The sequence below is a fragment of the Bos mutus genome, chromosome 15 (genome assembly GCF_027580195.1).
Source record: "Bos mutus isolate GX-2022 chromosome 15, NWIPB_WYAK_1.1, whole genome shotgun sequence".
NCBI lineage: Eukaryota > Metazoa > Chordata > Mammalia > Artiodactyla > Bovidae > Bos > Bos mutus.
The window spans coordinates 44,771,082-44,793,074 of record NC_091631.1 but is presented as its reverse complement, the minus strand read 5'-3'; the positions used below and the strand labels follow the sequence as shown (position 1 = coordinate 44,793,074).

The following is a 21,993-nucleotide window of genomic DNA, read 5'->3' as shown; positions in this document are numbered from 1 at the left end:
TGGGAGATGCCCTTTGTGAAAGAGTGGGATAGGCTATAAGGCACCTGTGAACAAACAGCCCCTGGAAGGACTTTTGAAAACAATCGAACTGTCCCGTTAGATACTGTTTTTCAATGCTTTTCCTATTCATATGGGGTGGGATTTGTCCCACTCTGCCTCCATCAGGACCCTCAGATGTAACTTCATACACCAGCACCAGGCCAGGTGAGCCCACATTTCAGACCCAGGGCAGTGAGACTCCTACAGCACTCACTCCGGACACACGAGGCCCCTCCTCTCTTCTGCACCCCTCAGCCTTCCACCCAGGATCAAGCGGGCCCACCCACCCAGCCAGCCTGCCTTCTCCCATGCCCCAGCGTGCGCGCGCAGCAGGGCACCCACCAGGCGGCCCCCCGCACAGCACCTCGTGCGGACGCCGCAGAACCCCCGGTCCCAGCGCGGCCGGGCGGGTCTGGCTCCCCGCCGGCCCCGGGGCCCAGCAGGTAGCGGAGCAGGGAGGTGGGGGTGGGGGCGCGGGAGCGCCGGCGGGGCGGGGCCCGCGGGGTGGGGGCGGGGGCCTGGTGGCCAGGCCGGGCCGCGGAGCTATAGGGGACAGAGCGCGCGAGGCGCGTGGAGCCAGCGGCAGCCGCAGCCTTAGCCGGAGCCGGAGCCAGCGCCGGCGCCGCCATGCCCCTGGCCTTCTGCGGCAGCGAGAACCACTCGGCCGCCTACCGGGTGGACCAGGGCGTCCTCAACAACGGTTGCTTCGTGGACGCGCTCAACGTGGTGCCGCACGTCTTCCTGCTCTTCATCACCTTCCCCATCCTGTTCATCGGTGAGCGCTCTGGGCGAGCGGCTGAGGAGGGGAGGGTGGAGGCCGGGAGGGAGGAGGAGGCGCTGCGTCCTGCCGCTCTCCGTGTCCCCTTGCGGGCGGGCGATCGCCGCTCGCCTCCCTCCGGGGTTCCCCTGCTCTGTATGAAGCCCCTCGGTCCCTGCGCTCGCATACCCGCGCAGCCCTCACTACTGGGATGTCCCTGAAACCGCGCCAACCACAACGGACGCTCCTGACCCAGGGGACCCCCAAGTTTTGCCACCGTAGGGCTAGAGCCGGAATGGAGAAAGGGGAAGGCAGGGGGTCTCTTTCCGTGCTGGAAAGGTCGGGAGGGGGTCGGGCTGTACTCTGAGAGGCGCTGTGTAGGGAGCCGGGTCACCCCTCCCCCAGGGCACCCTCCTCGTCAGCCGCCAATGGGGCCAGGGAGGAGAGCAGCCTGCGCCTCGGAGGCTGGGATGGAGGCCCTGCGAGCCCTCGGGCTGAGCCGAACAGTGATGGTCAGCAGCCTCCGGAGATCCTGGGATCCCACTCGCCCTGAGCGAGAAGAGGCTCCACTTCCCCAGCCAACCCCATCCGGGCGCGCGTGTACCTAGAGTGCAACTTCTCAGGCTCCGTGCAGAGCCCATCCGACTTAGCAGCGACCCCGGAGGACCCCAGCGCCCTGTTTGAAAACCCTCTGCAGAGCTGGGCGGAACCGCCCGGGAGGTTTTCAGTGCCTCTTTCCTGGGGTCCCCTGAATGTATTTCCCAAGCTGGCTAGCTCTGTCAACTCACTCTGTCAACCCTGCTTCCCCCCAAACCTGTTAATTCCCTCTAATTAAGAAAAAAAGCAAATCTTAACATTCATACACAGCTTTGGGGAAGAAAGGAATAATTGTCACAGAATTAAAAAGAGAAGGATGCTGCAGAAGCAAAAAGTTGTTAGTTACTGACAAAGACAATTAGAAATAGGAAGGAAGCTATGCTCACAGATATATCAAAAATTGTACCAGCATTTACACTGTTACTCTCAACCAGATGGATTATTTATGCTGTAGTTTGTCACGTGAAAAGCCAGATATAAAATGGGTACCTACACATGTGGGCCTCCATGGGTCTGGGCTTCATGCAAAGACATTTAGTTTAAGTGAACAGACTGAGACATTGTCCTGGGTACACTCCTCATCCCCACCGTGGGCCCCGTGCCTAAGCACCTTCCTGGGGTTCATGAAACCTCCTCCAGGTGAGCCAGGCTTCCCACCTCTTCCTGTGTCTCCTTGCAGGATGGGGCAGTCAGAGTTCCAAGGTGCACATTCACCACAGCACATGGCTCCACTTCCCTGGGCACAACCTGCGCTGGATCCTGACCTTCATGCTGCTCTTCGTCCTGGTGTGTGAGATCGCAGAGGGCATCCTGTCTGATGGGTGAGTGACTCTCAGAGGACCGAAATAAGCGGGTCTCTTCCAGGGTGCCTCCCGAAAGGCCCAAGGAGACCCCAGCTCACCTGCATTCCATGAGCTGATACGGTTTTATTTGCTAATAAATTCAGCAACCGTTTACTTAACATACATGTGCTGGGCTCTCTGTGCCAGGCACTGGACACTGAGAATCATGCCCTACCTAGATCTGCACACCAAGACCCAGTGAAATAATCCTAGAATTTATTAGAGTACCATAGCTCCTGTGGATATACTCAGCCTCTCCCACAGACTGCTGGAGTTAACCTTCTCAGGGCAAAAATCACTCTTGCTTGAGATCTTTCCTTGGCTCCCAGTTGTTTTCAAGGTCCCAAGTGCTTAGACTGACATCCAGGTTCTTCACAGTTGGTCCTCCCTGTCTCAAGCCTCATTCCCAAAGGCCTTCTCCCCATGCCCACCTTTCCCAGGGCCTCACAGCATACTCTCCACACCTCTGCCACTGCACAGGTCATACTCTATGTTCTCATCTATATCTATTTGCAAACTCTTTCTCCCTAAGCCAGAAAGGCCTCAGAGTTGGAAGCTGCATTTTACTCATCTTTGTATTCACCATGCAAGGCACATGAGAAAGTTCCATAGACTCTTAGTGACTCCTTAAGAGAATAAATGAAATAATCTTGCAAGTAAGTACTCTGGGAGGATAAAGGAAGGCAGATTGAACAAGCTTCATGGTTGAGGGGACTTCTGAGCCAAATCTGGAAGGATGACTAGGGTTCTGAGGAGCAGAGGAGTTCCAGAGAGGGTGGGAGCAGTGAGGCAGTGCAGCGGGGCTAGTGTGAAACACACCAGAGCTGTGAAGGCTGAGACTTGGACACTGAGGGCATCTCCAGGAAGGTTTCCAACGCCAGGCTGAGTGTTTGAGTTGAATTTTGCAGGCAGTTTAGAAGCGATGTAATCAGCATAGCACTTGGAGGTGAGAACTTGAGGGCAGGGTGGCAGCAGTGAGTAGCTGGAGGTAAACAGCACCTAGGAGGTGACTGCGGTAGTCTAGGTGAGAGATGACTGCAGCCGAAAGTGGTGTGTCAGCAGTTGGGGGTGCAGGCAAGGCGGAGGTGAGCAGCCATCGCATTAAAGAAGAATGACTCCCTTTTGGGTGAAGCAGTGATGGAAGGTGGTGGGCATTTGGCTTAAATAGGTGAGGTACAACCCTTCTGAGCGGGGGTTAGACTATGCCCAGATTCCATTCCTGCCAGCCCTGGCTCCTGCAGGTGGACAGCACGGGGAGGGGATCCCCACCCCCATCGATAGACATACTCCCTCACCCTCCGTTCCCACTGCATCCTGGCTTCAGAGATAATCTCTGTGATAACTGCTTGCCTTGGGCTTCCTCCAAAGCCCAAGGGATAAGCAGGACAAGAATGCATACTGCCACATAACTAGCAGGTGAAAAGTCTGCCTCCTGCCTTCTATCCCAGCACCCTTTCCAAAGCGGTGCAAATGCCAGAGAGGGGAGGGCTGCCTTGTGAGCCCTAGGGCCAGAAGATACTCACTGGGCTGTAATGAACAAAACAATGGAGAAGAAACCATCATTTCTGTAGAGAAGGTAGACCTTGGTCTTCACCAGCATTTCTGCTATGCTGTGTATCAGCTGTGGGACTTTGGACAAGTCACCCAGCCTTCCTGGGCCTCACTTTCTCTACCTGTGAAATGAGCTTCATAATCCTTGCCTGACCTGCTTCATAGGAGAGTCCAGGATGATATTAGAGCATGGAGAGGATGCAAAGTGCAGAGTGGCAGAGCCCTGGGCAGATAGCACACTCCCAGGATGTGGGAGACTGGAAAGAATCAGACTGGGGACTCCTTCCTGCTGGCTGTTCAACAGACCCCTCTGTGTGGGCAGCACCTGTATCCCAAACCTCTCTACGCTCAGTGCAAATCACCGTCAGCTCCCCAGAGGGTGGGTCAGCTCCTCAGTTGGGCACTTGTCACCTGGTGTCTGCTGGTTTCCATCTGTAGCCTACACCCTTGGGCAGGCAAGCATGAAAGAGGGACATGGGAGGGGAATCAGACTGGAGGAGAAGCCACAGTCCCTGCCTTCTAACACCCCCAATCCACCCACCCTGGGTTTACAGACTTGCTGGGAAGTCTACAGGGCAGATAAGAGAAGGGGTGTTAAAGCAGTGGTTTTCAAGTATAAGCCTCATTTGGGCTTCCAGGTGGTGGTAGTGGTAAATAACCTGCCTGCTAGTGCAGGAGACACAGGAAACATGGGTTCCATCCCTGGGTAGGGAAGGTCCTTGAAGGAGGGCATGGCAACCCATTCCAGTATGCTTGCCTAGAAAATCTCACGGACAGAGAAGCCTGGCAGACCACAGTCCATGGGGACACAAAGAGCCAGACACGAATGAAGTGACTTAGCACATATGCAAGCCTCTTATAGTGATTAATTCAACCAGTCCATTCTAAAGGAGATCAGTCCTGGGTGTTCTTTGGAAGGACTGATGCTAAAGCTCAAACTCCAATACTTTGGCCACCTCATGAGAAGAGTTGACTCATTGGAAAAGACTCTGATGCTGGGAGGGATTGAAGGCAGGAGAAGGGGACGACAGAGGATGAGATGGCTGGATGGCATCACCGACTCGATGGACATGAGTTTGAGTTAACTCCGGGAGTTGGTGATGGACAGGGAGGCCTGGCGTGCTGCGATTCATGGGGTCGCAGAGTCGGACGTGACTGAGCGACTGAACTGAACTGAAGGTATAGGGCTAATCTATAGGGCTTCTTGTCTTCCTTTAAGGATTATTTCTCTGTGGTGCTCTGAATTTAGAACAACCAAAGGTTTTTAGGTTATTTATAAAAATGTTTTCTTAACATAGAATGTTTTCCCAGACCAGCATAAACTGGAAAAAGCCCTGTAGAAACTTTTACCTAATTTGTTACCTAAGTCAGTATGTATTATTTAATAAAGCAGCCGAAAATCTGTTCAAGTCATGTCATAAAATACTTATTTCAATTATGGTTATTCATTGTCATTTTATAAAATATTTATTATTTCTACCTTCTACTGCAAACAGAAGACTGTATTTAAACTTATGAAATAACATTTTAGATGTCACTTAAAATCTATGCAAGAGTACAGAGTTTTTCAAAATTCTTTTTAAAAAATGTTCTATGTATTTCTTTTAAAAATATTTATTTGTTATTTATTTGTCTGTGCCGGGTCTTAGTTGCGGCATGGGGGCTCTAGTTCCCTGACCAGGGATCGAGCCCAGGCTCCCTGCACTGGGAGTGTAGTGTTTAGCCACTGAACTGCCAAGGAAGTCACTTCAAAATTATTTCAAGGAGCACAGAGGCAAGAGTTTTGAAGGCCCCCTGGGCAAGGTGTTGGCTGTTCCCAGTGTCCCCACTAGTGGCTGCCTTGCACCTCTTATAACAGTGTGAAGACCTTGTGCTGAGACTATCCACTAATCAAGGCTTGAAGAATATCAACATTTACAGTCTCATTTACCAAGAAATCCGGAGGCCACCTTTTTTAGTTGGTGTGGTGGCTTAGTGATGGCATCAGGACCCCAGCTTCTCTGCATTCTGGTTTCAGGCTAGAAGCTTTGCAACTGTGACTGCCAAGGCCAGCTTCCCTCTGCCAGATTCTGTAAGCGTGAAACCAGGGAGAGAAGACCATGAATTTCAAAGCCTGAACACCAAACCCTCATAGCATCTCCGTGAATGCCTGGGCCCCTTATTTAATAGATGTGTTTGGGGTACTGCCAAGCAGAGCTGCCAACATATAGCTGCCGTGCATGTGTTCTGGAGGCCGCACTGCATGCTGCACCCTAAACACAAGGCCTGGGCTACTCGGTTGGGGAATGGCGCAGCTCACCCACATCTCCTCTCTCCTTCTCTCTTACCCTCCTCTCAGGGTGACCGAGTCCCGCCATCTCCACCTGTACATGCCGGCCGGGATGGCGTTCATGGCCGCTGTCACCTCTGTGGTCTACTATCACAACATTGAGACCTCCAACTTCCCCAAGCTGCTGATCGGTAGGGAAGCGGGAGGGGTGAGAGGGGGAGGGAATAGGGACTTCCATTTGTTCCTGTGCCAGGCGCTGTTCTAGGCGCTAGAGGTTCAGAAGTGGAGAAAAATCCCTGCCATTGTGGAGCCTCCAGTCTGGTGGAGGAGACCTACAAAGACAGTAGACAAATAAGTAGTGATGATGCTAAGAAGAACACAAAGTATGGTAAGGGGCAGAGAGGAAAGGCCGTGTTGCTGTCTGTATAGGATGCTTGGAGGAGGCCTCTGGTAAGAGTGGGCATGCAGACTTTGGGGGGGGTAGATGTTGCATGCAAATGGCATAGCAAGTTCAAAGCCCTTCTGATAGGAACACACTTGGCAAAGAAGCTGGTATGGGCCAAGGCAAATGTGGGAGAATGGTTGAAGGTTAGGTCGGGGGCCAGGAGATGAACAGAAGACTCCAGGCTCTGGGCCTGGGCACCTGTGTGAGCAGTGTATTAGTGACCACCGTGGCAAAGGAGCAGGAGTTGGGTGGGGTGTTTAAGCCACACTGAGTTGAAACAGCCAGCTCAAGTATCAAGCAGGCAGATAAACAAGTTGGGCACTCAGGGGAGGGAGGTCTGGGGCAGTCATGGCTTTGTAGGTCGTGCATGTAAAACTTGAGCCCAGATGCGGTAACCTTTAGAAAAGAGAAGGGCCCCAGGACCAGAGCCTGCGGTTTGCCAACGCTTGGGAGTGCCCGCTTAGACCTTCTGACACCATGTGGCTGGGGTCCCAGGCAGAAACAACAGTGATGATTGTTGACCTTTATTGAGACTGTATTGTGTGCCAAGCTCTATGCTAAGCTTCCTCCACGCATCATCTCACTTAACCCCCACACTCTCTCTCTTGTACTGTTGCTATTCCTATTTTACAGACGTGAACACTGAACTGAGAGAGGTTACACATAATGACAGCGAACACTCATTTAGCACCTTCTATGTGTCAGGCACAATCCTAAGCATTTTACATGTATTAACTCCATTTAATCCTTACAACAAATCTGTGAGGGAGGTACCATTATTACCCTTTTGCAGATCAGGAGACCAAGGCTCAGAAGTTAAGTGGTTTGCACTAGTCTCCCCAGCTAGTCAAGGGGTAAAGCCTGGTTTAGAACCCAGGAGTCTGGGACCCAAGCAGACTCTTAAAAAGAATGAAGCTGTGTGTCTAAGAGTCCTCAGACTATGTTGGACCCGAGGTATAAATCCACAGATCTTCCTCTGTGTGGGGCTCAGTCTGCATGTCTAAGGCCGGGCTGTACATCTTACTGTTAAGCTGTGGTCAGACTGTGTGTCATTAAGTCAGACCATGATTTTTAGAAGTCACAGCATTAATTGACATCTGGAGTCTGGAACTCTCTATGCTAAGCCAGAGACAGCCTGGTGTCATGAATGGGAAGGGGGTGCTTCCCAAGCTAGCCTCAGGTCTACCTTTCTGGTAAGGTGGGAGCTGCACTCCATCAGGATCGTGCAAGAGATGTCCTCACCCCAGGGGCCCCCATATGAGTGTTGTTGGGGGACTGAGGGGCAGCAGGTGGAGAGAGGTTAAATACAGGCTTCAGAGAGCCTCCCGCACCAGTGTCTGAAGCAGCTTCTCATGCACAGAGACCCCTCCTTAATCGCCAGGCCCGGCTGACCAGTGCCTCTGGAAACACCCTATCTGGGCATCTGGCAAGTTCATTTTGTCATTCTCCAGAAAGCATATAATATTCTCTCCCTAAAGCACAAATTGGGCTTCCCCTGGCTCGGCAGTAATGAATCTGCCTGCCAATGCAGGAGACACAGTTTCAATCCCCGGGTTGGGAAGATCCCCCGGAGAAGGCACTGGCAACCCACTCCAGAATTCTTGCCTGGGAAATTCCATGGACAGAGGGGCCTGGCAGGCTACAGTCCACGAAGTCGAAAGAGTCGAATATGACTTAGTGTCTCAACAACAATGAAGCCCAAATTACCACCCTTGGACAGACCAGTCCTTCTCCAAGGAACAAGGACTAATTCCCTCCATTCCCCTTAGGTAGAGTCTTGCTCTCCGTGGAGCCAGAAGTTCTAGAACAGGGGAAAGTGAAGAGGATGCACCCCATGGGCTGCAGGGCAGTGAGTACTAGAGAAAGAACTGTCCTTCTGTGGAGGCTACGGTCTGGTCATAGGTCTGGAGTCCTGCAGAAGTGAACCGTGTCCCGAGAAGTAACCTTGTTCGTGGACCTGGGTGAGATCAGGAGGTGTTCTATGAGAAAGTCATGTTTGAGTTGAAAACGGAAGATAAGTAGGAACTAGTTAGGGAAAGGGACAGGGAAATGCTTCAGACAGAAGGACTGGCATGTGCAAAGGCCCAGAGGCAGAAGAAAGAAAGCACATTAGGAAATCTGGGGTGGGGGAGGGAAGGAGTGCTAGAGGGCAGAGGGCAGAAGGGAGCTGAACTGGAAGGCTAGAGTGGCAGGTGGGGCAGGACCTTGAAGGCCACCCCACAGGCGTTGGTCTTTATCCCAAGGACAATGGGAAGCCATTGAGGATATGTAACATAAAACTTAGTTTAATCACTTTTCAACGCATTCTTCAGTGGCATTCAATACATTCACCTTGTTGGGTAACTGTCACCACCATCCGTCTCCAAAACTCTTTCATTTTCCCATTAAACAATAACTGTACGTGTTAAACAATAACTACCCTCAACCCTTCAAAGCTGGCATTCTACTTTCTATCTCTGTGAATCTGACTACTTTAGGCTCCTCATTTAAGTTAAATCATACACTATTTTGTCCATTTGTGACTGGTTCATTTAACTTTGTTTTATATTCTCAAGAGTCACCCATTTGTAGCACGTGTCAGAAAGTTCTTCCTTTTTAAGGCTGAATGACATTCCATTGTGTGTGTGTGTGTGTGTGTGTGTGTGTGTATATATATATTCCATTGTGTTATACACATCCTGTTGTATATATATATATATTATATATGTATACCATATTTTGTTTTACACTCATCCATCAATAAGCAGTTGGATTGCTTCCACCTTTTGGCTACTGCAAATTATGCTGTTATGAGAATGGGTGCGTTGAGGTCATATTTCGTTAAATATATTGGTCTACAGAGGGCGAGAGGGGAAGTGGGGAAACCCTGAGAAAGCTCTAAAGGTAATCCAGGGGAGACATGATGGTGGCAACCCAGGTGGACAGAAGTGGATGGATTCAAGATAATTAGGAAGTAAAATAGAGTTTGGTAATAGGTAGGATGAGGGGGTGAGGGAGCGGAGAGAGAGGGAAAAAGCGGAGGTGATGAGAATTCAGAGGGGTTTTTCAATTATTTTATTTTTTTAACTTTTTATTTTCTATAGGAGTATAGCTGCTTAACAATGTTGGGGTAGGTTCAGGGGAATTCAGAGTTTAAAGCTCAGCAGCAGCCCCCGTGCTGTTCTTTCCCCTCTCCTGTTCCCTCAGACAAGCCCTAAGCTTTCACCGAGCACTGCTGTGTCTGGCCACAGGCTGAGAGCTCAGCACTGTAGGGTAGGGTTGTTGGCTTAGTCCTGGGTCCACCACTAACTCCTTGTGTGACCTTGGACAAGACGCTCAGGCTCTCTGAACCTCAGTCTCCCCATCTGGACAGGAATAGTAAGTCCCTGGCTAAGTCCTAGGGTTCTTATAAAGATCAAATCAGATCATGTCTGTTAAGCATTAGAGGCTGGACCAACCTGAGATGTATTTACAAGTCTGGTCCCAGTAGGAAACCCTCACGAAGGCCTCCAGAGCTTCTGGTGCCTGGGATAGAGTCTGTTGGGAGAGTGTAGGTGTGGAGGCAGGGGTATGGCCTCCAGCTAGGGGATTCCTTGTGACCCGGAGACCAGACTCAGCTGAGAGACACCATCCAGACTTGAGGGCTGGGACCAGAAGCAGACACTCCTGCCCACTATCCTGATGCTCTCACTCGGGGACCTGAGATAGGTGGCATTCTCCCCTCCCCAATTCAGTGTCTCAACCTAGTTCCCAGCCCAGAGCCAGGCTGAGACAGACCTCAGCTTTTGTCCCCAAGAGCCCACCCAGGGAGGAAAGGCAGGGTGACGGTCTTCTTCCCTCTCTGTGATTCCTCTAGAGAAGAGCTCTAGGCATTTAGGCTGACCTTATAACATATATAAGATCCCATATGTCATATACTGTAAACCATATGACTCTAGGGAGTGAGGGGGAAGGCCTGCCTGTGCCAAAGCACTCCCTGAAGGGGGACTTAATCACTGCTCTCTTTTGTCGTCACCAGTAAGCCAAAACTGGCTGGTTTATTGGTGGATTTGAATGGGGTAGATAGGAATTTAGAGGATAGACTCTACCAATGACTTCTGATCATTTACGGTCTCAGGTCTGAAATCTGGATATAATAAATATATTAACACCTGATACCCAAAGAGTACCCAGTGTGTGCCAGGCTCATTTTGCTAAATGCTTCCCATACATTGCTCACAACAACCTTTGAGGTAGTAATATTATTATTCCTATTTATGGATGAGGAAACTGAAGCCTAGGTGGGTTAAATGACTTTCCCAGGATCATGTAGCTATTAAGTCACAGAATCTGAGCCCAAGCATATCTGGCTGCAGGCCCAGCTCTAACCACAATACGCACTGCCTCGCAGGACTGTGACTCACTTTTTTGTATCCCCCACTCCCCAGGCTCCCTGAAGAGCATCACTGTGCTACAGTGGGCTCTGGGCGAGGGAGGCCATAGACCTAGGGCTTCACCTTCCCTCTGTCATTAGCTTGCAGTGAGCTTAGGCAGGTCCCCTCCTCTCTCTGGGCCTCAGCTTCCTCATCTGTAAAATTAAAGGACTAGATTGAAGGACTTTTAGGATATTCCCAGACTGGGAATTCCACAAGGAAGCCATTATATGGTGGAGCCTACTTGTGTTAGGCGTTAAGCTAGCCCAGTTATGCCACGTAATGGCTGTGTGACCTTGGATCAGTTACTAAACCTTTCTAATTCCTTTATCTGTTTAATCGAGGGTGATGGCAGGACTTTGCTCACGAGGCTTTTGTGAGAAATAAATGAGATATGTATGTTTAAAGTGCTTATTTGACACGGTGCCTATAACTTAGCTAAATTCAAGAAATAATTTCACCATTTTTCTTCTTATTTATTATAAAGGAAAATTTGGCTGACCACCTTGACTTGCAGGATTACTATTATTTCTGAACATGCCTGTCATGAATGTTTTAATGTATGCACATTGCTTCTCTGGTAGCTCAGACAGTAAAGAATTTACCTGCAATGCCAGAGACCCAGGTTCAGTCCCTGGGTGAGGATGATCCCCTGGAGAAGGGCATGGCAACCCGCTCCAGTATTCTTGCCTGGAGAATTCCATGGACAGAGGAGCCTGGTGGGCCACAGTCCATAGGGTTTCAAAGAGTCAGACATGAATGAATGACTAACACCTTCACTTTCACTGTCTCAAAATTATATACTCTTATATTCACACACACAGACATCTCTCACACTGAGTGTGCTTGGCCACAGGCACACCTCCTCCCTGACACACTTTTCTGTCCTCTTGCACACACTTGCGCAGGCATGAGTCCACACACATCCACATACGTGCACACACACCCTCCGTGCTCTCTCGCCTCTCCCTGGCAGCCCTGCTAGTCTACTGGACCCTGGCCTTCATCACCAAGACCATCAAGTTTGTCAAGTTCTACGACCATGCCATCGGCTTCTCGCAGCTGCGCTTCTGCCTCACGGGGCTGCTGGTGATCCTCTACGGGATGCTGCTCCTTGTGGAGATTAACGTCATCAGGGTGAGGGTAAGCAGGCCCCCCGGGCTGCCACCCGCCTTTGGACACACCTGCGCCAGGGCAGGGCTGCTGACCAGGGTCCTGCCCCTGGATGTGGGCCACCACTCTGCTTCTTAGCCATGTCCTAGAAGGAGTCAGCTTCTTTTACCCGTCCTCAGAAGGAGAGTTGAGGCCAGTGAGGGATGTTTCAGGAGGAGCCTTCCATCCAGCCCAGCAGCCCTCTACCCCAGGCTCCCAGGGGGAAAGGAGGTAACAGCCAAGGCTAAAGGACTCTGGGTTTAATAGGGAGGAAATAAAACTTCAGGTTCTGACTTCTCTGAGTTTGATTTCTTTTTTCTTTTTGAGGTGGGGGGGCTTGTTTTATTTTAATGTATTCATATAATTACACATGAATTAGTAAATGTGTTAAGTGTGGCTGCATACATATCTTTTGAGTTTTTTTTTTTTTTTTAATCATTTCTGCTTGCCCCCTTTCCCTCTCTGAGATTCTTACCTTCCCCTCCCTCAACCTGTCCCTCCCCAGGTAACCCATATCAACATTCAAGCATGTATCCTTTCATTCTTTTTACTAACATATTGTGCTACATACTTGCATTTGTTAAGGATATCTCCTTAACATAAATAGGTATTGTTTCTTTCAATGTTTGTTTTATAAAAATGGGATCATATTATATGTAGTTTTTTACATCTTGCTTTTCTCATCTATCGGATATCTCTTAGGATTCCTTCCAAGTCTAGTATGCTTAATTTAGTTTTCTTAATGGCTGCATAATATTCCATTGTGTAACTGAGCCATTACCCTATTGATAAGCATTCACTTTGTTGCCAGATTTTTGCCATCACAAATAATGGCATATTAAACATACTTGTATCTATGTAAAGCTGCTTCTGTTTCTATGGGAGGGAATCCAAGGAGCAGAGTTGCTGGCTCAAAGGGCCTGTGTATTTGAAATTTTAATTGATGTTGCAGATTGCCTTTCAGAAATGCTGTAATCTACCAGCAATGAATTAGAAAGCCCTTTGCTTTCCTCCAACCAGCCATTTCTAATTTGGGCCAGTCTGATGAGTGTGAAGTGCTACTTTAATTTGCATTTCTCTGCCTCCTCTGCTTTTAGTTGGTGATTTGCAGGGTATACGGGCTTTCATATTCTCTGCCTCCACTGACCCTCACAGCATTGCTGCGATGCAAGTAAAATCCCCGTTTAAGATGAGACATTTTAGATGAGGTTTGTCCAAAGATACCGTGCTAGTTAGTGGAGGGGACAGAATTTGAACCCAGGTCTGCATGGCTCCACATTCTGCAAACCCTATATGAACATGGTGGTTTCTTCAGATTTGTAGGAGAGAGAAGATGGCATATGGGAGACTCCTGCTCTTGCCCAACCCAACCCAGCCCAGGGGATTCAAAGTAGGACCTCAATGAATATTTACGAGTCAGGAGGCCCTGGCACTGGTGGTCAAGAGGAGTTGGGGGGGTCTTTTTCCTGGGAAGAGGCAAATGATGGCCCGACCTGTTAGAAGTCAAGGGTGGGACGACACAACCCCAGGTCTCTGCTGGGACAAAGTAGAGGTGATGAGAAGTTGCACTTACCCTTCCCTGGTGTCCGTGTGCCCACAGAGGTACATCTTGTTCAAGACGCCAAGGGAGGTGAAGCCCCCAGAGGACCTGCAGGACCTGGGGGTGCGCTTCCTGCAGCCCTTTGTGAACCTGCTGTCCAAAGGCACCTACTGGTGGATGAACGCCTTCATCAAGACTGCCCACAAGAAGCCCATCGATCTCCGAGCCATTGGGAAGCTGCCCATCGCCATGCGGGCCCTCACCAACTACCAGCGGCTCTGTGAGGCCTTTGATGCCCAGGCGGTCAGTGGGGGCATAATCACACTGTCCGTTCCCTGCCCTCTGGTTTAGCATCACAGACAGGGAGCTCAGAAAGCATCAGGTCAAACCCCTGATGGGACAGTGAGGAAACTGAGTCCCGTGAGGGAAAGAGGCTTGCCCTAAGTCACACAGTGAACCAGGGAGAAGTCCAAGATCAAAGACCCATAAGACAGTCACAGCTGGAATGGTCCTCACGTTTTAGATCACCTAGCCTAACACTTTCATTGTCCATGTGGGGAAACTGAGGCTCTACAGGGAGGTAACCCTACTGGTTACTGATTTCCCATGTCTTGTGGTCTTTCTTTTGGAGCTCAGTGACTGTACAGGTGGGGATTGTCACCCATTTGGAGAGTAAGGGCATTAGTGGCCTAATCCTTGCAGTAACTCTATGAGTTAGGCCAGAAGGCATCTCATCTCCTCAAACCACTGATGAGGAAACTGAGGCCCTGAGAAAGGCCATGACCTCCCCAGAGCTAGCCTACCTCTGGCAGGTGGCAGAGCTGGTCACCTGACTCCCAATCCAGTGCTCGTTCACTGCCTCTGCCCTAGCAGAGGAAAACACCAAGACAGACACAGTGGCATTGGACTGACATATGCCATGCCCTTGTTATAGCACTATGCTCACCACGCAGTCCCTGCCCAGCCATGTGACCTTGATCCATTACCTGGCCTCAGTTTCCCTATCTGGACCACGTTAGGTGTCTATTTGGACCCACACAACCATGTACTTGGTGGCTCCATAATTTCTTCTCTGAGCCCACCTTTTTGCAGCAGACGTGGCCACTGGGTTTCTCTAGGCAGCAGGAGCCAGGGGTTCCCTGGAAGGCTGGGCCCTGCTGTGAATGGGCCCTCAGCCACTCTGACTCTGTCTCTCTGGGCAGCGGAAGGACACGCAAAGCACACAAGGTGCCCGGGCCATCTGGCAGGCTCTCTGCTGTGCCTTCGGGAGGCGCCTGGTCCTCAGCAGCACGTTCCGCATCTTGGCTGACCTGCTGGGCTTCGCCGGGCCACTGTGCATCTTTGGAATCGTGGACCACCTTGGGAAGGAGAATGGCGTCTTCCAGCCCAAGGTAGGCCCCCAGGGGGAAAGCAGGGCGCCCTCGGCAAGCTTTTCACTCACTAGTGAGAACAGGCAAGAGGTTGATGTGTGTGAGAGTGGCTGCACCGGGCAGTTCCTCACCATGCAGAGCGCTTAGCAATATCTGTCTCTAGGAGATGTCTGCACCTGGTCAGCAGAAATGCTAGAAGGTAAGCTTGTGCCCCTAAAGAATTTATGGTGCCCTACGCTTTTGACTTAGCAACGAAACAGCAGCATACTGTAATCACCATAATACTTCTCTCGGTTATGTCATCATTCAGAAAGTTGCAGGAGGTGTCTAAGCTTTTATTTATTAGTTTTTAATTCATGCTATCTTAACAGACTCTCGATAACTTTTACGGATCTCTCTTCTTCAGTTTTGTGTGCTCATAGCACTTGAGGCTCTGCAGGGCTACTTTGGTGGCTGCTGTTGTGGGGAGGAGAGTGGGAAGCCCCCATCTGTGGGGCTTTTTCTCCCTCCACTCCAAATTTTGTTAAAAGCTGCCCCAGTTTTATTAACATGTTAGAACTTCCCATTAAAATTTCTTTTTTAAAAAAGAATCCCGTGTCTTAAAAGTAATTGAAACCCATTGGACTAGATGGTACCCAATGGCCTTTCTGGCTCTAAAGATGCTACAAACTGAAATTTGTCGGACGACAGAGACAGGAAATCTTTCTGGGGTTTGTTTTCCTTCCTGGGGGCAGTACCATTCACTCTGGGGGTGAGGGTGGAGTACCTGATTCTTTCGTCTGTTTCTTTTCGGCTGCTTAGGTTTGTTGTTGTTCTTCAGTCGCTCAGTCACGTCTGACTCTCTGGGACCCCCGCAGACTGCAGCACACTCGTACTTCCCTGTCCCTCACCGTCTCCCAGAGTCTGCTCAAACTCATGTCCATTGAGTCGATGATGCCAGGTTTACATGGCCACAAAATGGAAAACTTTTCACCTCTAATAAGATTCAGAGTCTTATTTCCCCAGCAGGAACATCATTATAACCTTCTAACCACAAATAGACAGTCCAAAAATGATGCAGGTAATTACTGATTAGGGATCTGATTACTAATTTACGACTTCCCCTCGTGTAGTATTATCCATCTCGTGGGTTCCAAAACTGCAGATACCATTTAATTCCCAGGAGGTGCATATGAATCTTTTTCCAGAGACATAATTAATCAGCTGAGCACTTTTGGCCAGGAATATGAGACACTCTAAGTCTGTCTGATTTACTCAGCAAACAATTATTGAGCCATACCATGTGCCAGACCTGGGTAAGACTGTGAGAGTATAGAAACAATGGTTACGATGAGGAAGATTAATAACAACCACTTATTGACTGCTTAATACTTATCCATGTGTTATCTCATTGAATCCCTAAAACAGCCTTTTAGGGTAAGTTTGTTTTTTTTTTTTTTGTAACAGCATTTTGAGATGTAATTGACAAACTATACAACTTATAAGGTAGGTATCTTTAATCCGCATTTTATAGATGAAGAACTTGGGGCTCAAAGAGGTTAAGTAACTTTCCCTAGGGTCTCTCAGCTAGTTAGTGACAGAGTCAGGATTTGAAACCAAGTCTCTTTTACTCCATAGTCTGGGCACTTACAATCATGATGTTAAATTGATTACTATTATCAAGTCTTCATCTCTGGCCTCGAGGAATATGGAACCAAATGGAAGAGAGAGAAATCTAAATGAAACATTTTATGTGTGCTAAGTCACTTCAGTCGTATCCAATTCTTTGCGAGCCTATGGACTGTAGACCGCCAGGCTCCTCTGTCCATGGGATTCTCCAGGCCAAGAATACTGGCGTGGGTTGCCATGCCCTCCTGCAGGGGATCTTCCCAGCCCAGGATCTAACCTGTGTCTCTATGTCTCCTGCGCTGGCAGGCAAGTTTTTTACCACTAGTGCCACCCGTGTGTTAAATACTGCTACTTGGAAGTAGATACGAGGAACTGTGGGAAAAGGAGTAATTAACTCAGCCAGTGATCATGACAGCTTCGAGAAGGAGAAGATATTTGAATGGGGCCTTGACAGATGAGTAGGAGTTACCTAGGCTAAGATGGGTAGATTTCTTGTTCATTTAAGGATGTGAGAACTATTAACTTGGAAATAAATTTCATGAAAACTTTACAGTACTTCACAATTTTTTCACTTTTAAAAATGTTTATATAATGCATCAATTTCTTTAAAAAACTAACATGAGAAAACCTTAAAAAAAGAAAAGAAAAGATGATTAGGACTCTTTTTGCTTATGTAGACTTCAGTGGCTCTTGAGACCTTCTCTGGCTTTTGAGCTGCTGAACTTTATTTGGCCCCAAAATGGGGGGAAGAGACTGTTTCTTTTGTAAAAAAGGAGTGTCACCTTCAGCTTCAGACTAACCATAAATGAAAAAAAAAGAAAAGAAATGTTACTCAGTCGTGTCTGACTCTTTGTAATCCCATGGATTGTAGCCTGCCAGGCTCCTCTGTCCATAGGATTCTCCAGGCAAGAATACTGGAGTGGGTAGCCATGTCCTTCTCCAGGGGATCTCCCTGACCCAGGGATCAAACCCAGGTCTCCTGCACTGCAGGCAGATTCTTTATATCTGAGCCACCAGGGAAGCCATAGGGGATTCCCAAATACTCCACACTGATAAGCCTGCAGCAGTGTGGAGCCGATTGTTGGCATTAGGGAAAAGTGACACCAGCCAGAGCCCTTATCAGCTTGTCTACATCATCTTCTTCATCCTGTGTTTCCCTAAACTCTTATACCAGTCTCCTAAGAACTCTGGGGCCAGATGTGTCAAAGAAATGGTAAGAGCAACACTTAGAATACTAGTTCATTTGAGTGTTAGCTTTGCATTCTCTTTTCTCTTTGTTTGTACAGAAAGAGAATTGGGATTTGCTGCCCTCTCATTGGAATGCTTTTGTCTCAGTTACTTGTCAGCACATAAATCGCCGAGACAGATGGCCCTGCCTCAGTGGCAGCAGGTCTTATCAAATTTAATATTTGTTCCCAGCAGCCCAAATGCAATCAGCAAATTACAGACATAGAAACGAGAGTTGAAAGTAAATATCGTCTCCAATGTCAGCAACAGAGAGTCCTCAGTCGTGTGGTTGCCTGGGATATGCCTTAATTCTCATGTAGTGGGGGAAAGTGAAGTGAAATTGCTCAGTCGTGTCCAACTCTTTGCGACTCCATGGACTGTAGCCTACCAGGTTCCTCCATCCATGGGATTTTCCAGGCAAGAATACTGGAGTGGGTCGCCATTTCCTTCTTCAGGAGGTCTTCCCAACCCAGGGGTGGAACTCGGGTCTCCCGCATTGTAGGCAGACGCTTTACTGTCTGAGCCACCAGGGAGGGTCTAGTGGGGGAAAGGGGTCATTTATTGAAGTTATTTGGTTCACCACCACCCCCTGCCTCCCAGTGGCTCTCACCCAGAGAGACAGGTGCTATTCTGGTCTTCATGAACACAGAAGGAAGCTCTGTAGCTGTGTTTAACAACCCTCTCCATGAGAAAGCCCTTCTTCCCATTCAACCCGGATCCATCCTGCTGCAGTCGGCGCAGCCGGGCACCCACTGTTTACTCTGTTATCAGAGGCTGCCCTGTCATCTCTTCCCTTGCCAGGATACTCATGGTTGGCAAGAAATCTTGCCGCCCTTGACATCCTCAAGGACAGGCATTTCTTATTTCTTCTTTTATTACTGGAAGTGTCATATGGCCTGCTAGGTCCTCAACACTCCTGTCCCCACCGTCACTCCCCAGGGAGTGCTGGGACCCAGGCCCTGCAAAACCCCTGATAGGTCTCTTTCCAGCCTCCTCTGTCACCCAGCCCCCACCCACAATCTGTCACCTGCCATGGGTGCCTCTGATCTGGCTGGAGGGCAAGGGAATTGGATTTATAAAGAACTGCTGGCATCTGAAACTGGCCAGCACTGCTCTAGGCTGTCAGCTGAGCAGAGGAAGAAAGAACAGTTTGGGTTTGATCTCAGGGCCAAACAAAGCCTCACACGGCCTCTAAACCTCCGTGGGGATCGTGTGTAGGTTAGTGTGTGTTTCTGACTGAGTTCTTCTGGGACCTGCTTATGAGTCTTTGTGTGTGTCTTTCTGTTGTCCCTGTGTCTCTTGGTATGTCTGTTTCTGTGTGTATCTGTGTCCCCATCTGGACATCCATATTTGTGGCTGTCACTCTGGGTACTTTGAGAACTTATACACATTTCTGTGACTGTGATGTCAACGTGCGGGTTGGTCTCTTTATGACAGTGTCCATGTGGCTGCTCTGGTCTGGCATGCCTCACTCCCTCTGAACTGCGAAGACATGTCTTTGATGTCACCTCCTCCAGGAAGCCTTCCTCTGATTGAATTAGATGCTCCTCTTCTGTGCTCCTGTAATATCCTATGTTTGCACCATCAAAACACCCATTTTCTTTTTCTTCAACTTGACCCTGAGTCTCCTAAGACATGATCTGCATTGGCTGATCTCTGTGTGCCCAGCTCCATGCCTGACACCCCAGAAGCACAAGAGAAATGATTTTTCAATGAAAAATGTAGACATTACCATATACTTGTAGTATACTTACATGTAGTAAGTATAAGTACTTACTACAACCCACTCCAGTGCTCTTGTCTGGAGAATCCCAGGGATGGGGGAGCCTGGTGGGCTGCCGTCTATGGGGTCCCACAGAGTCGGACATGACTGGAGTGACTTAGCAGCAGAGCAGCATGCTTACTACAAATCTTTATTTTTCCACACCATGTAACATATGGGATCTTGGTTCCCCAACCAAGGATCAAGGCAATGCTCCCTGCGTTGGGAGTGTGGAGTGTTAACACTGGACCACTGGGGAAGTCCTAAGAAAACTTTTTACTTACATTGTTACACTGAATTGTCATAACAGCTCTCTGAAGTAGAAACCCTTAATAGCTTCATCTTACATGTAAAGAAACTGAAGCTCAGAGAGGTTGAGGAACTTACTAAAAACACAGTCACTAACATAATGAGCCAGAACTTGAACTCAGATATGGGCTAACCTCAAACTCTAAACCACCATGTCAAATGGTTGTGGTTGGATGGGTGGAGGCCTTGGTCTATAAGCAGTCAAAGACAGTTATCAACATTTTTACCAGGGCCTTCCAGAGCTGGAACCTTACATTCAGCATGCCTTGATTGGCTCAACTGTAAAATAGGGAAATGGATAGCTTCTATAAAAAGTAGATGGGAGATGAAGATCATATGCATTGATTACTTTAAAATATATTTATTGAGTGCTACTATGAAAACCCCTGGAACAAATACAATTTCTTCCCTGAGAGCTTATGAAAATGTGAGACAAGGGCATCTGATCTTCCAAAGCATTTTCCACTCATCAAATGTCAAGCTGTAAGTCCTTGGCCTTTCTCTCCAGCTGTCAAGGTGCTGGGCAATGCCAGTGCCCTGACAGCCATTTGAAGCTTCCCAGGGCTTGCCGTCCACGAGCAATATCCCTGGCCTCTTTGGCTAGTCTAGTACCTACTTCTTAATCAAAAGGTAACTACTCTGGCCTCTATCTCTTTTATTCTGTCTCTTTGAAGAGAGATTAAAAAAATGACCCAATGACTTATACCTGCAGGCAGATTTTCATTTTAACAGGTCATAAAACTCTTGACCCAAATAAATATTATTTCTGACCGTAGGGTGTGTGCATTTTGGGGAAAGGGAGCAAGGCTTTTCCTTTAGACCAAAAATTCCAACAAATTCTAAAAAGAGAATTTGTTGCTTTGTGGAAAATGTACAGATATTGATGAGTGCATTTAACAAAGAACACACACGCACCTGTAACCTAAACAGTGAGATCGGTTGATTTTTCTAGCCCTCATTCTGCAGCCTATGTGCTTTCTGATCATTGTGATATAGTGAATGTGAGCCGTTCCATGCTACTTAAGAGCTTTCATATTGATTGGTGTTCTTGGATACATAGTGTTTCCCATGAGTATCATAATATACTTAACCATCCCTTGTGGTTACACATTTACATGGATTTTTGCCTGCTCTAACCCAGAGACAGTACATCTTTGCACATACAGCTATTTCATTACGTAAAAGTATTTCCTTTGGGATAAATCCCCACCATGTCCTTTGTGGCTTTAAAATAATGGAGTCCCTTCTCCAGAGCTGGGTCTCTACATAAGCTGGTAGAACGGAAGAATTCCAAGTCTACATAGGCTGGTAGAACAGAAGAATTCCAAGGCATTTTAAACAGGACCAGGTTTTTCCCTAGACCAGATGCCTTCATTTTGGACCTGGAACTAGCCAAGTGGGCAGGTTTCAGTCCCTGCAAGGTCACAAGCTTGCAGCTGACAGTAGGAGACTCAAAGTTAACAGGTTGGATGAGGCTCAGGTAGTGGATCTACGGGAGCGTTTTTGGCCTCACATGGTTTCATGTTCACATCTTTTCTTTTATCAGCATGTGACCCTGGGCCAGCCACTGAACCATGATGAAACTCCATTTCCTCATGTATAAAACTGGTCTAATAATGGTGTGCTTCTCACTGGGTGTTGTGAGCATTGTACCTGGTGAACACTGGGCCCTGCCCCTTGCTTCCCTGTAAGATCAGGTCTCAAACTCAGCAGCCCAATTTTAAGGTCCATTTTGCTGCTCCCAGCAACCTCCACTGTCTTCCTTCTCCCTTCCCCCTCTGCCTTTCCCCCTTGTGCTTTAACAAGTGAGGCAGAATCAGGGCTTCAGGTTTCAGTAGGACCCTCTTTCTAAGAGGCCTCAGTGTGCCCTGTGGCTGTTTCCTGCTGACCCCAAAAGGGAGCGACCCTGTTCCACAGAGGAAGGGAAATATAGTTGTAACCAGAACCAGCTCCATGGACCTGTGAGAGCTGGTGGAAGGGCACTCTTGAACCAAGAGGCACAATCTTTCCTACTGTCAGAAAGGTCTATGTCCAGGATGCAGGGATTTCTGACTCTAGAAAAGGCGTCCGCTTAGAATCCTGACCCTTTCAGCCTGATCCTGGTGTGGACACGCCCTCAGGCTCCTTCTCATCA

The 21,993-nt window shown here is 48.7% G+C and overlaps 1 protein-coding gene across 3 annotated transcripts in view; it reads left to right on the top strand.

Moving 5' to 3' along the window:
- The first annotated feature begins 612 nt into the window (after nucleotides 1–612).
- ABCC8 (ATP binding cassette subfamily C member 8) overlaps nucleotides 613–21,993 on the top strand; it is a 78,988-nt gene continuing 57,607 nt past the window's right edge. For 2 of the 3 annotated variants that reach the window (XM_070384042.1, XM_070384041.1), the window contains exons 1-6: nucleotides 613–814; nucleotides 2,073–2,214; nucleotides 6,125–6,246; nucleotides 11,868–12,034; nucleotides 13,644–13,886; nucleotides 14,786–14,974. In XM_070384042.1, coding sequence (XP_070240143.1) covers nucleotides 667–814; nucleotides 2,073–2,214; nucleotides 6,125–6,246; nucleotides 11,868–12,034; nucleotides 13,644–13,886; nucleotides 14,786–14,974 — 1,011 coding nt within the window. In that variant the 5' untranslated portion in view covers nucleotides 613–666. Of the gene's footprint in view, nucleotides 815–2,072; nucleotides 2,215–6,124; nucleotides 6,247–11,867; nucleotides 12,035–13,643; nucleotides 13,887–14,785; nucleotides 14,975–21,993 lie in introns of those variants that run through there. The other variant, XM_070384043.1, reaches the window with a different exon arrangement.